The sequence below is a fragment of the Typopeltis vanoorti genome, chromosome 11 (assembly GCF_054136105.1).
Source record: "Typopeltis vanoorti isolate ZY-2024b chromosome 11, IOZ_Tvanoo_1.0, whole genome shotgun sequence".
Taxonomy (NCBI): Eukaryota; Metazoa; Arthropoda; class Arachnida; order Uropygi; family Thelyphonidae; genus Typopeltis; species Typopeltis vanoorti.
Window position 1 is genome coordinate 57,139,362 of NC_143559.1, and position 14,187 is coordinate 57,153,548.

Consider the following 14,187-nt stretch of genomic DNA (forward strand, 5'->3'; position numbering starts at 1 on the left):
ATTATTACGGGCAACTCCAGGGAGTCATTAGACTCATCGAGGGAGGCCCCAAATCATATTCATCACAACTATTTGACATTCATACAGTATCTATCATACCTCGCCTTAAACTCATTCACTGTCACAGCATCCACCACAGACTCAGGGAGCGCATTCCACTCATTCACTACTCTAAAAGTAAAGAACCCAGCTCTAACACCTTTACTAACCACACTTTTGCCCAGTTTCCATGGATGTCCCCTAGTCCTCCCACAACCAGCCCTGTTCTCAAAAATATCTTCTGAATTAATTTTATAGAAACCCTTCAGTAATTTGAATGTCTCAATCATATCTCCCCTCCTCCGCCTATCAACCAATTTTTGCAACCCACAAATCCTCAACCTGTTCTCATACGGTTCATTCCACAGACCTGCTATCATCTTGGTCACTCGCCTCTGGATCCTCTCCACCTCCTCCCCATCAAGAAGAAACCTAGGTGACCAAATCTGAGCACAGTAGTCTAGATCGGGTCTTATCAAGGCTCGATACAGAGGAACAATAACCTGCTTGTCAACGTATTCTTCAGCAACCAAGTGATTTGATGAGCTGTTTTGGTCACTTTTGCAATGTGTCCCCTAAATTTCAATTCCTTATTTTTTTTTTCCTTATTTAATTTCAACACTCCTAAATCTCGTGCCTCATCAATTTCCTGGAGCAGGGTTCCACCAATGCAGTAAACTGCCGCCAATCTTTTCACCCCAAAATGCATAACCTTACATTTTGCCACATTAAACTGACATCCATTCTCCTTAGCCCAGACCTCCAATCTATCCAAATCATCCTGCAAAATTTTGACGTCATCTGCATTCACTATTGCCCTACCCAACTTCGCATCATCCGCAAACAAATGAACTGTTCCTCTCAGATCATTTCCTATATCATTTATGAACAAATTAAACAGCAGTGGTCCAAGAACAGATCCTTGTGGCACACCACTAGTCACAGGCCGTCTTGTGGACTCTACTCCCGAGTAAACCACTCTCTGATATCTCTCCGTCAACCACCCTCCTATCCATCTCACCAACCCTATGTCCATTCCCATATGCTGCAATTTACTGATTAGAATTCCATGTGGAATCCTGTCAAAGGCCTTGGCAAGGTCCAGTAGAATCACCGTAATCCCATTACCCTTATCCAGTTCAGCCGTCACTGTGTTATAATACGTGAGCAAGTTACTGAGGCATGACCTACCCTTCACAAAACCACGCTGTCCCCGATACAGTATCCCATTTTCTTCTATCCAACCTTGTATTTTCCTCTTGACTATTTTCTCTAAGACCTTGACAATGATTCCTGTTATGCTAATCGGTCGGTAATTTACAACAGCAGTCTTGGAACCACCTTTATGCAGTGGAACTATTTTCCCCTCTTTCCACCCGCTCGGGACTAACCCAGACCCGAGACTCAAATTAAACAAAATGGTCAAGGGTACTGACAATTCTTTAGCTGCTTCTCGTACAACACGAGCTGGTATACCATCCAATCCCACAGATGTATTGACATTGAGGTTATGCAATAGACTACTCACCTCCACTTCATTAACCACAATTCCCGTATAATCTACTGGTTTATTCGTTTCTGCAATGTCACCACCTGGATGATATACTTTTGCAAAGTGCTCACTCAGTAACTCAACTATCTCAACTGATTCAGTTACCTCCCTACCATCGGCATTCTTTAAAATCAATCTGCCATGTACATTTTTCCTTTTACTTGCTACATATCTAAAAAACTGTTTAGGATTCTCTTTAGCCTGCATGGCCAATGTTCTTTCGTAATCCTTTTTTGCTTTTCTTACCACACTCGTCACCCTTCTGGCCTGCGCTTTATACCGTTCATGTGCCTGCCGGTCACCCTTCTCCTTAAATTCCCTCCATAGTTGTTTCTTTTTTTGCAACTCAAGCTTAATGGTGTTATTCATCCATTTAACCCCTACTTGATTTATTATTCGGACTCTAGGTATACAGTCAGCCATTGCTTCATGCAAGCACTTCTTAACTACCTCCCATGCACTATCAACTTCTAGTCCTTGCAGTTGTACATGCCATGGCACTGAACCAATCAAACTCCTAAGTTTGTCATACTTTCCAGCCCGATAATTCCACATGTACCCTGTCTTAATTGAAAATTCTACACCTTTAGCTACCTCCCAAGTCAAGACCCTATGATCACTCTCACCGATTGGTGGCAATGTGGTCATATTTGTTACAGCCAAATCCTCAGATGTAATTACTAGGTCAAGCACTCTCTGACTCCTAGTATTTTCCATTACATGCTGTCGCAGATAGTTATCCCTTAATAACCGCATAAAATCCAGTTCCTTCCTCCCGTGTGTCCTCTCCTCACTCCAATCAATGCGACCATAGTTGAAATCTCCCATAATAATCACCCTCCTTCCACCCATTTCTTCTATTTGCTTGTGCATACTGTCACCACCATCTTTTCCATCACCTGGTCTATAGCAGCACCCAATTGTATATTTAGTTCTGCTAGCCACAATCTCACACCAAATGGCCTCAAATGTGCTCTTTTCTCTATCCTGCAATTCAACTTCTATTCTCCTTGGCTGGAGCTCATCAGCTATCATCAACAATACTCCTCCCCCCATTTTATTCTCTCTGTCATTCCTGAACACACTATACCCATCACATTCAATCCCACTAGTTATATCATCTACAGTCAGCCATGTTTCACTAATACCAATAACCTGTGGTCTGGAAGTGCCAACCATGGCCAAAAACTCTTCCTTCTTGTTCCTAATACTCCTAGTATTAGTGTACATGAATTTAAGACCCCCATTAGCCCCAACCCTACCTTGATGCCTTATATTAACTATCCCACTCAGATTTGTTGTCCTTATTTGCTCTGGCATATTATATTCATTCTTACATTCAACTGCCTCCATAAGGACTGTATCTCTACTCCCCCCCCCCCCCCCCTAACAAATCTAGTTTCCCTGAATTTCCACATCCACTACATTCAGCAACACTTTCTCAAGTCTTCTTACACCGTAACCATTCAAATACAAGCCATCCATCTTATATAGATCCTTTCGCCCATCAAACTCACTCCACACATCCACAAATTCCACACCACTCGTCATACATAACCCACGCATAAAGTCATTTGCAATTATAGCCCTCCTTTTAAACATTTCACTGTCATACCATGGCAAAAGACTAATCATTCTAACTCTCTCACTCTTTTCTTTTGCTACCTCAAACAATTCATTCAGGTCTTCTATCATTTCCATTTTATCTCCTTTCAAATCATTCGTACCTGCCACAACAATCATTTCTTTCACCCTTTCCTTTTGCTCTCTAATAGACACAGTTACGTCCTTTATGGTCGCACCAGGTTGGTACGATTTTGTCAAATCCTCTACTAATACATCTCGTACTAACGAGTCTCCATACAGCACTCTATCCTTCATTTTGTTCATGTTCACATTCATACGTCTATTTTTCCTGTCATACCTTTTATTATTGGTTGGTTCATTCAGTCTACTTTTGTTCATGCACTCTAGCTGCTGTTTTGCTCTTTCTATCGCACTATTCAACAACGCGATCTCGCTCAATGCATCTATCTCATCTTTTTTGTTCTCTGAGAAACCATTTATACTATCATTCACACTCCCACAATTTTCATGTACAACCTTGCCGTTTCTTGTCATATCCCTATTTCCTTCATTCTGAAGGTTGACAAAAATATCACACTCACGATCCGAAATACACTTCAATTCCGCATTCTCCCTACATTTTCTACACACATTCAATCCTTTATTATCATCTAACCACACTCCGACCGCACTCCGCAAAGCGTACATTTCACAGCTAGTACACTGACTCATTTCTTTTATGCTACCGTTCTTTGATAACGATGGCGAACCTTCATTACTGGCCGCCATTTTCCTTCGCACAGGTGCCATACTTATCTGTAACGTGTTTTGTCAAATTATACGTTATAACACACCAAAAATAGACGCACTAAAATACGCAAGGCAAACAAAACAAAACTACACAATATTAAGTAATTTGTATCGATAACTGAAAATGATACTTATCTTATCTGGAGCTTGCACTAACACTACACATTACGAATTCATCTAGCGGCGACTTCCCGACATAGATTATGTTATAAAACACTTTAGTACACTAACCACGCTAATAAAGCTCCAATAATATACCAAAATTAAACACTTAAGTCCATTAAATTGAATCCAAAACACCAATAAATCAACAAAAAACACAAATCTCTCAGGAGCTCTCCGATAGCACGTCCGTTCACCAGCTAGCCTCTGGTCTATAGCAGCACCCAATTGTATATTTAGTTCTGCTAGCCACAATCTCACACCAAATGGCCTCAAATGTGCTCTTTTCTCTATCCTCTATTATATATTGTATTTAATATGACAACATATCATCAAATTCCTGCCATGTACCCTCAAGGGGTGTACAGGATACATGATAGTACTACATGAAAAATTTACATCATTACTAACTTCTTATCTACAATTTTCCTCCAGATCAGTCTGTTACATGTCAAGACTCCAATATTATCAGATCTTATATTCCTGTCGTCTAAGGCACTTTGTACCGTATCAATCCACCTATATCTTGGTCTTCCTTTGGGTCATTTTCCTGCCAACCTGGCAGAGAACACTTGTTTTGCCAATCTTTACTCGCCCATTCTGTTTAAATGACCGTACCACCTGAGATTACCTCTGCTAACAGATTCCTGAATGCTGGTAATGTCAAGTTCTTTCCTAATATCCTCGTTTTTAATATGATATTGCCATTGATGCCATCTGTTCACGACACTAATCTTTCTCAGGATTCTCATGTCTGTGGTCTCTAGTTTTGGTCAAGTGTTTTACTTCTGACCCAGTTCTCAGATCCGTAAGTTAAAACTGGTTTGAACACTGTCTTGTATACAGCTAATTTAGTGTTCCGACTAATGTCTCTCTTATTCCATATGAATTTATTCAATTGACTTCCTACTATACCAGCTTTATTGATTTTGTTGTCTATTTCCATATTTAATTTACCATCTTCACTAAAAATTGTGCCTAAGTAGGTGAAATGTTTTACTTGTTCCACAGGTTCTTCGTTCACAATGCAGTTCACATTTTCAATGATTCTGTCTATTTTCATTGTCTTTGTCTTTTTATTGCTGACCTTCATACCATATATATTACAACAGTTATTCAATTTAGTCAAGAATCTTGCAGACTTGTAGAGGATTTATTGATAAGTATAACATCGTCTGCATAAAGCAAAGAGCTGACATGCATTAACACCTCCAATTTTGATATCATGTTTAATACCACTTTCCTTCATAATGTGATCCATATAGATAATGAATAACAGATGAGATAATGTACATCCTTGTCCCACACCAGATTTAACATTAAACCGTCTTCCTATACTTCAATTCTAACTGCTCACTTACAACTCAAATAAAAACTAAGTATTGCTTGATATAATGCCCCGTTGACACCATATAACTGTAGTGTATTGAATAGCTTCTCTCTCTTGGCACCTAATGATATGCCTTTTCCAGATCTACAAAACTCAAGTAGAGATCTTTGTTATATTCCCATGATTTCTCCACTATTTGTCGTAAAGTGAAGATCTGATCCTGACAGCCGCTATTTGGCCTGAATCCGGCTTGTTCTTTGCCAAGCTTTTCTTCCACAATTCTTCTCAACTGTTTCTCAAGTATACTTGCATATATCATACCAAGATCACTCAGTAGGGAAATACCTCTGTAATTCTCACATTCAGTTTTATTTCCCTTTTTATTTATGGGTACTATGAGAGCTCTACTTCAATCACCGGGAATTCGTCCCTCTGTCCAGGGAGCTTTCTGAACTATGTAGTGCAGCCACTGTAAGACTTTTATACCACTATACTTCAGCATTTCTGGTTGAATATCATCTACTCCTGCTGCCTTTCCACATTTCAAGCCTTTGATGGCTTTTTCTACTTTAAGTATGGATATGTATTCCTGACTGTATGCCTGTTGAGTGTTTTTTACCACTGTGCTATCACTGCTTGTTTCATTTAGCAATTTTTCGAAGTAATTACTCCATACTTCAAGAACATCTTTTTCTCCCCTTTTCACGTCACCTTTATCATCTCTAACTCCTTTTCCAGTACTCTTTCCTCCATTTCTAAGCTTCTTCAACAACCTTCTTGATATTTATTTTCTATGCCAAAGTCCTCCCATGACTTTTGTTTAGCTAGTTTTGCACAGTGTTTAGCTTTCTTACATTTGTCTCTGTATTCTCTAAGAGCACAAGCTGACTTATTTGCCAGGAACTTTTGATATGCTTTCTTCTTTTCCTTCACTGCCTTTTTAACTTCCTGTGTCCACCATGGAGTTCTGATTTTTCTATCCTTGCAGACAACCTCACCACACACCTCTCTGGCTGAATCAATCAATGTTTTCTTCAAGGGTTGCCACTGAATCTCTACAGTTTGGTTCCTGTTCTCTAACTCTCATTTTTTCTTCAATAATCTTTGTATTTTAGTCTACAGTTCACATTTGAGAGCTGCTCAACTTTTATTCACTTTAAAACTTTCTTACATGTTATTCTTTTCAATATGAAATTCGATTTTATCCTGCTCAAGACTAAATAGTGATCACTTCCAATTTCAAATCCTCTGTATGCTCTGGTGTCATGCACAAGGGAGAAAACATCACTATCAACAATCACATAGTCAATGAGACTTTTCTTATTCCTTGCTTCTTCCCATGTGAATTTGTGCACATTTTTATGTTGGAACATAGTGTTAGTAATAACCAGTGTATATCATGAGCAGAAATCCAACAAGTATTTACCATTTTTATTAGCTTTGCTCTTTTCTCCAAATTTTCCCAAAATATTTTTGTATGTCTGACGATCATTTCCTACTATACTATTTAGATTCCCAACAAGGACCAACTTTTCCTTTTTCATTGTGTCAGTTGCTTTCTCTAAAGCCTCAAAAATTCCTCCACTTCTACCTTAGTAGAACCTTCTGTGGGACCATAAGCACAAATAAGTCTCATTGTCCAGTTCCCCATTCTCATATTTGCTCACATCACTCTACTTGAGACTGCCTGCCATTCAAGAAGATTAGTCTCGTATTTTGTGTTGAATACTATGGCTACTCCTTCTTTTCCTTGATTGTCATTGCATGAATATAACATTTCATATTTATTGCTCAGAAAGATTTCGCCAGTTTGTCTTTTTTGTTTCAGTCACCCCTATTATGTCGATCTGGTACTTACCTAATTCCTCAGCTAGCTCCATTTCTTTGCCATTCAGGCTTCTTATGTTGATAGTACTGATATTTAACTCTGGTGATGTTGAGTTAGGTTGTTTTTTGAGATTTGTTCCATGTTGTTATATTAAATGATTTGTTTCATTTAATATGACAACGTATTAAATATGGAAATAGATTATAATAATCAAAATTGGTGTGGTTTGGATTCAGTTAAGTAAAGTTATATGGAATAAGAGAGAAATTAGCCATGATCCTAGCTGTAACAGTGTCTTAACTAATTTTAATTTATGGATCTGAGAAATTGGATAGAAATACAGTTGACACCCACTGCAGCAAATACTTTTAAATAAAATCGCCATTATTTAAAAAAAGAAAAATTGACAATGTTATCCTAAAAAATAACTGATTAACTTAAATTGTTAATGGGAAATAATGTAAACTTAATTAAGGAATACTATCATTATTAATTTTTATGGATATTCAGACTATTTTTCTTTAGGAGTACCCCTTTTACGATGTCATTGGCTTTTTACTCAATTTTTAAGGGCTTTATTAATGTCCAAAATTATTCCTTCCTTCCTTATATTCTTCGTATCTGTCTTTAAAACATCACTAATGCCCTAAAAATTGAGTAAAAAGCCAGTGACACCATAAAAGGGGTACTCATAAAAAAAAAGGCTTAAATAGCCATAAAAATTAATATTTATTTAGAGGAGTAACAGAAAAATTTCCAGAAATAATGTCTAGAATACTATCATTTTTATCCTGCACACACACCATGAATTTTGTTATGATGGGGCACTTTGCAATATATGCTAGAAAAACAAAACTAAAAATCTGTCTGTTTAATTCTAATGGCAGCATTGAATTAGGATTAAGAGGAAACTAATGGTTTAAAAGCATGGTTCTAATGACAACATTTTGAAATTAGACGTGTAATAATATTACTCTTAAGACATCAGATATTAACTCTTTCTGACAAACCATTATAACAAACTACTAAAGTCCCCATCACGATATCCCCCACGCACACATGTATGATGCTTTGCTATAACAAATTATTCTTGTAGTCTTAGTGTGCTATAGCATGAGTGAACTGCATAATGCTGCTAAGGTTGTTTCCTTATTTCTGATGGCTAGGCTAATAAGAAACAGGAAGGATGTATAGTTACATCTGAGAACTGGACTAGGTGGAAGATTATCAAAGTGCAAATCATCAAAATGGGTTTCAGTGCTCTAAAGAAAGATTCTTGGAAGGAAAATAGTGTCCAGAAAAAATTGAGGAATACAGCATTGCAGCTCTTACTTGGATGACTTTATTTCACTACTAGCATTATACACTTGCATTGAATTGTCTTAAATGAATATATATTTATTTGAATCCCACCCAGTAAAGGTTGTAAACATATTTATGTGGTATAGAGTTAGGTTAGATAATCTGGATCCACTGCTGGAGAGACCAAATGTTGTAGTTTTTATTCACTTCAGGTTTCCATTAAACATAAAACTACAAAAAAGTCATAATTAAATCCCTGTTGACTTACTTTCATCTAAAAGAAACTATGCCAACAGGGATGCCAATTCAGTATGGTAAACAATCCACAATAACATTCTTGTAATAATGAAGTAAGTTCTGTAATAAGTTAGCATTTTATTATTACTGCAAAGTTTTGCAGGAAAGTGAAAATGCCATACTGTTCCAAAAATACCTGAAAAATAACTGGAAATCAGGAGAAATGTCAGAAATAATACAAACCTGCAAACTGTCCACAATTTAACATGCTTTATTGCATAGTTTGAAGTACAACATTCATAAAAGTTCATATATTTGGTAAGGTTAGAATACTAGAATTTTATTTAGCTATTAATTCTGTACTGTGTGAATGTGTTTGTTGAACTGTTTAGGTTTCTAAAAAGTATGTTAGTAAGGAAATTGCCCAGGAGATTCATGAAAAGGCTCAGCCTTTCATAACATGGCTAAAGGAAGCAGAGGAAGAAGAATCCACTGATGATGAGGAAGAGGAAGAAGAAACTATTGAGGTAAGAAAGTATTTTTGTTTAATTAGGTTTTCAGTGTTTCAGAAGGTAGGGAAAGAATTCATTCTCTGCCTTTTTTGTTACTCTTCAAATTTCTGATATCCTCCCTCAAGGATTGAGTTTACATTATTACTAATCTGTCACCAGTTTTTCTTTGAAATTCTATTACTTGTCAGCACTCCAATATTGTATTTAACATTTCTTCTTTCTCTGGGTCTTTTTCTTGCTATCTTGGCATCAAATGGATTTTGCTAACTGTTTGGATAATTTATAGCATGGAGAATCAGTGGTATCTACTATGGGTTGTAGAGGGGATATTGGGTTTATGAATGGCTTGCAATACGATTGAACAGAAATGAAAAGTTGCATATAGAAGTCCTTCAAAAAAAAGTTTGCAATTGTCATCCAGTTGTGCTAAAACTGTTTTACAAGATATTTTGGAAGAAATTGTCACATTATTTTATTTTGAGTTTGTTTTACTTCCTTATTCATGTTTCTTAATATATTCTGTGTTTATTCTATTCACTGTAAAAACTCTCTCCAAATTTCTGTATCTCGTGTTTTTCTTGAATTCTTTCCTGCATACTTTTTATCATTACTCTTTTGTGTTCATTATTAATTTCTAGTTCTAGTCATTTTGTATTTATTGAAAGACAAGAAAGAACATATTTATATGCTTCTTTCTTGTCTTTTATTGTTGTTGCTTCAGTGTTCTCATCCCAGTTTATCCTTTTCCTCTTCTATTCATTTTTTTGGTCCAAGACATTCTGTTGCTGTACTTAATATGGTTTTTAAATTATTTGATTCTATTTCTATATTTTATTTTGTTTATATGTTTTTGATTTATTCTTTGCCAAATGGTGGTAATTAATATATTTTTGTTATCCAAAAGTTGAACTAAAAGATTCCTGAGGATTTTTTCTTTGATTTGGTTAATTTAAAACCTTATTTTGAGAGGAGGGGTATTCTAGAATTCCAAGGGAATTCTAGAATACCAATTCTAAATACCCCTCCTCTCAAAATCCTCTAGAAAAATTTCAGTTGGGTTGGTTATTGGCCCATCTACTTCCTAGTTTGTTAATGGGACTGTTACCTTAAGGTCTCCAGCGTTGCCCTAAGTCTGCCTGGCCAAGCTTTTTGCTGGGGTTATCTAATCTTCCACTTGGTTGCTCAGGTTCCAGCATTCACTATGTGGAGGCGAGTGTGGAATTGGAGAAGCTAGACAACTGCCCGAGATGATCATATATTGTGTATCCATTTCCTTTTAATCCTCATAGAACTTAGTAAATTTTATTAAATCTTAACCTACCATGATTAATTTGATTGGATGATTGGCTCTAAACCATAACTTAATGGTTTGAATCCCATGGTTGCATGGATGTTTTTCAATGTATAAGTGGTAGGCAATTTTTGTCACTTGGTGTGATCTCTACTTAGAAGCTTGGGTTTTATTTTGGAGAGGGGGGGGGGGGTTCTAAGTTGCCTTAAGTGTTGTGCTGTTCAGTTTTTTGAGAGTTTAGTTTGTTTTGTATATACTCTTATAGTTACCTATAACCAGCTAAGGATTGTGATCCAGTGTTCAAGCTGAACTTACCTGTCCAAATTGTATCATAAAACAGATATACAGGGTGATTCGAAATTATTATTGCAGCTTCTGTGGCCTATAATTTTCAAACAGGAAACAACAAATTAAAACCGCTCACAGAATATGAAAGTGTAACTCAAAAGGTTTTATTTGGCATTGCTGTATTGATGTCTGGGCGATAATACGAGATCATACTTCATAATGATGACTGTTCAGGGAAAAGCAATGTACATACTTTTGTTTTTTGAAACAAAGTTCGCTATCACAACACAGTGTTATTACAGAACTCAGTATGGAAAACATTCAGCTTCAGATAATGCTATCCGACAGTAATTAAAGCAATTTCAAGAGACTGCTATGTTCAGCATCAAAAAGGAACAGGAAAACCGAGCACTTTGCAGGAAGATGTTGATTGAATCCAGGAAGCATTTTATTGAAGCCCACAGAATCAACTAGACTAGCTTCTTTGCAGTTAGGTATACTGCAAACAACTCTTTGGAGGGTTGTTCATAACTGCCTTGAACTCCATGCCTACCAACTACAGATTGTGCAGGCTTTACAGCCAGACTATAAACCCTGCTGTTTCCGATTTGTCTGAGACATTTTGTCAAAAGTTAAAGCTAATGAAAATTACCTTTGGAGATGGATATTTAGTGATGAAGCAATGTTTTGCATATCGATGAGAGTAAATCATAACTGCAGAATATAGGGATCAAAAAAACTCTTGTCATTCAAGTATTTGAAAGAAGTCCACAGGTGAATGTCTGGTGTGCTTTGTCATGTTTGGAAGTTTTAGTTCCCTTTTACTTTGCAAAAAAAAAAACAGTGACAGTGGTGAACTATATGGACATGCTACAGCTGTATCTGTTACCCCAGTTGGAAGATTATCAGCCAAATGTGGTGTTCCAGCAAGATGGAGCACTGCCACATTTGAGCTGTTATTGTCTGAGAATTTCTTGACATGCATTTTCCTGGGTGCTGGGTTGGATGTGATGGATTGATTGTGTGGCCTCTGTGCTCATCCAATATTATGCCGCTTGATTTCTTTCTGTGGGGATATGTGAAGGACATCGCCTAACAGGCCTCTTCAACCTCCCATGAACTGAAGACCAGAATTGTTGCTGCAATAGAAACCATCTGTTCTCTGTTTCTCTACAAGTGTTCTCCATCATTTGCGGTTACACCGCAAATGATGGAGAACACTTGTAGGGAAACTGATTATCACTTGGACATTTTATGTGCCATGAAAGGCATGCATGTTGAAGTTGTTTAGCTTTCTGCAATTTTCATTCTATAGGTGATAAAACTGAGTTACTTTCATATTCTGTAAGCAGTTTTATTTTGTTTCTGGCTTGAAAATTCATAGGCCACAGAAACCCAGTAATAATTTAAAATCTTATATAACTGAGTAATGCCTCAACCAGCAATTATGGCTACTACTGCATACGGGAACCCTATTACACAGTGAAAAATTAGTTATTTGAACATCCTTGGCACAATGACACAGAACATTAACAAATGGGAAATTTGTGGTGCAATAAAAGATTCTAAGGCAGAAATGTAGTAATTTTTCTGCTAGCACAAAGAGAAAGTTCTTCCTTTTTGGAGATCTTACAGCAGAGTAGGAAATGAATACCAGGTATATACAATAATTGCTCTTTTCTCCAAATTTCCCCAAAGCTGATAATGGCAAGTGCGTGGTGGATTTCTGTTCAGGACATGGACTAGTCATTATTAATACTATCTTCCAATATAAAGATGTGCACAGATTCACATGAAGAAAGGATACAAGAAATAAGTCTCATTGACTGTCCTTGTTGCAAATGATATCTTCATATTGGTTCAGAACATGAGTATATGGTATCTTCTGTAAATAACTGACATCACTGTTGTCTTGACCTTCAGTTTTGGTGACAAAATCTCCACATCTGAATGACCTTCAATACCTTTCTTCAATATGAAATCGCCAACATAATCTTGTCTAATTCTCTTAACTTGGGGCAGAAATACTTTTACATTCTGACACCCTTACAACTTCACATCAGAACTTAATATTAAATCAACTTAATGTATATTTTTAACCTTTACAATATTGTATAATTTATGAACATTTCTATTTCATTCTTTAGTCAGTTACCTTTACAACTTTGCAATCAGTATTTCACTGTTAATATACAATTTTGTTCCTTTCACGTGATTTGTGACCTCTGTAAAATCGATGTCAGAAAATTTTAATAAAATTTCACCACATCGAATTTTGCAGTGGCATGTGATGAAATTGTCTGCAAGGATAGCAAAATCAGAACTTTGTCAACTCAGGAAGTTAAAGGCATCTATGCAAAACAAATCCTATAATAAATTCCTAGTAAGTCAGTGTGTCTTCTGAGGGGGATACAGAGAAAAAAAAGGTAAGACAGTGAAGCAATGCATAAAATTAGCTACAATGGAAGAAGTTGGAGTAACTAATTTTATTTGGAAAGAAGTCAATGGACGTCTTTAGATAATCAAGATCTAGATGGATCAAAGTAGTTAAAGTGCCTTAGAAAACAGAAATATAAGATCTTGACAATATTGATGTCCAGGTAGATAAGAGACTGATTTGGAAGAAAATTTTCAATAGGAAGTTAGCAATTAAAATTTTTAATATAGTACTGTCATAGTAGTCTTCGACCATGGGAAGGATATATATCAGAAGATCACAACTGGCTTGAAGTTCTGTGTTGGATTTCCAGTTAGATAATCTGGAAACCAACCTGTTTGCCCACAGTATTAACACGTGCCATAGATTTCAGCAGAATCATTAAAACCGAATAAATGAGATCTTTATCTCAAATTTGTTCATGTTAAATTGCATAATGCAAAACAATTTGGTTTGAAAGATACAGCTCTCTACAGTTCTGATAAGTTTTGAACTGCTTGTTGTCATAACAGATTCAATCATATAATATGCAACACTTTATAATAGAAAGCTTATATTTTTCTAATATATATCACAGAACAGAATGTTTTAGTCACATTACCCACAGCTTTACATGTCCCTAAGTTGTGTATAAGTTTATTTCAAGTAAAAATGGCAGCGAGGTAAAGAGAAAACAAATGAATTACCATCTGTGTATTTAAGACTACTTAAGATGAATTAAGATCACACAATTTGAGAGGGGGGGGGGGGGGAGTAAATCAACTTTTAAGAAAGTTGTTAATAGAAAAGTAATGGAATCTTAATTTGTGTTGCAAGAGTAGTAGTATCATATT

General features: G+C 36.4%; 1 protein-coding gene across 1 annotated transcript in view; it reads left to right on the forward strand.

Moving 5' to 3' along the window:
* Positions 1-14,187, forward strand: part of LOC150101605 (eukaryotic translation initiation factor 5-like) — a 217,072-nt gene that overhangs the window by 202,049 nt on the left and 836 nt on the right. Inside the window, exon 11 of the mRNA XM_090400951.1 lies at positions 9,219-9,353. Within this exon, the coding sequence (XP_090257077.1) occupies positions 9,219-9,353 (135 nt within the window). The remainder of the gene's footprint in view (positions 1-9,218; positions 9,354-14,187) is intronic.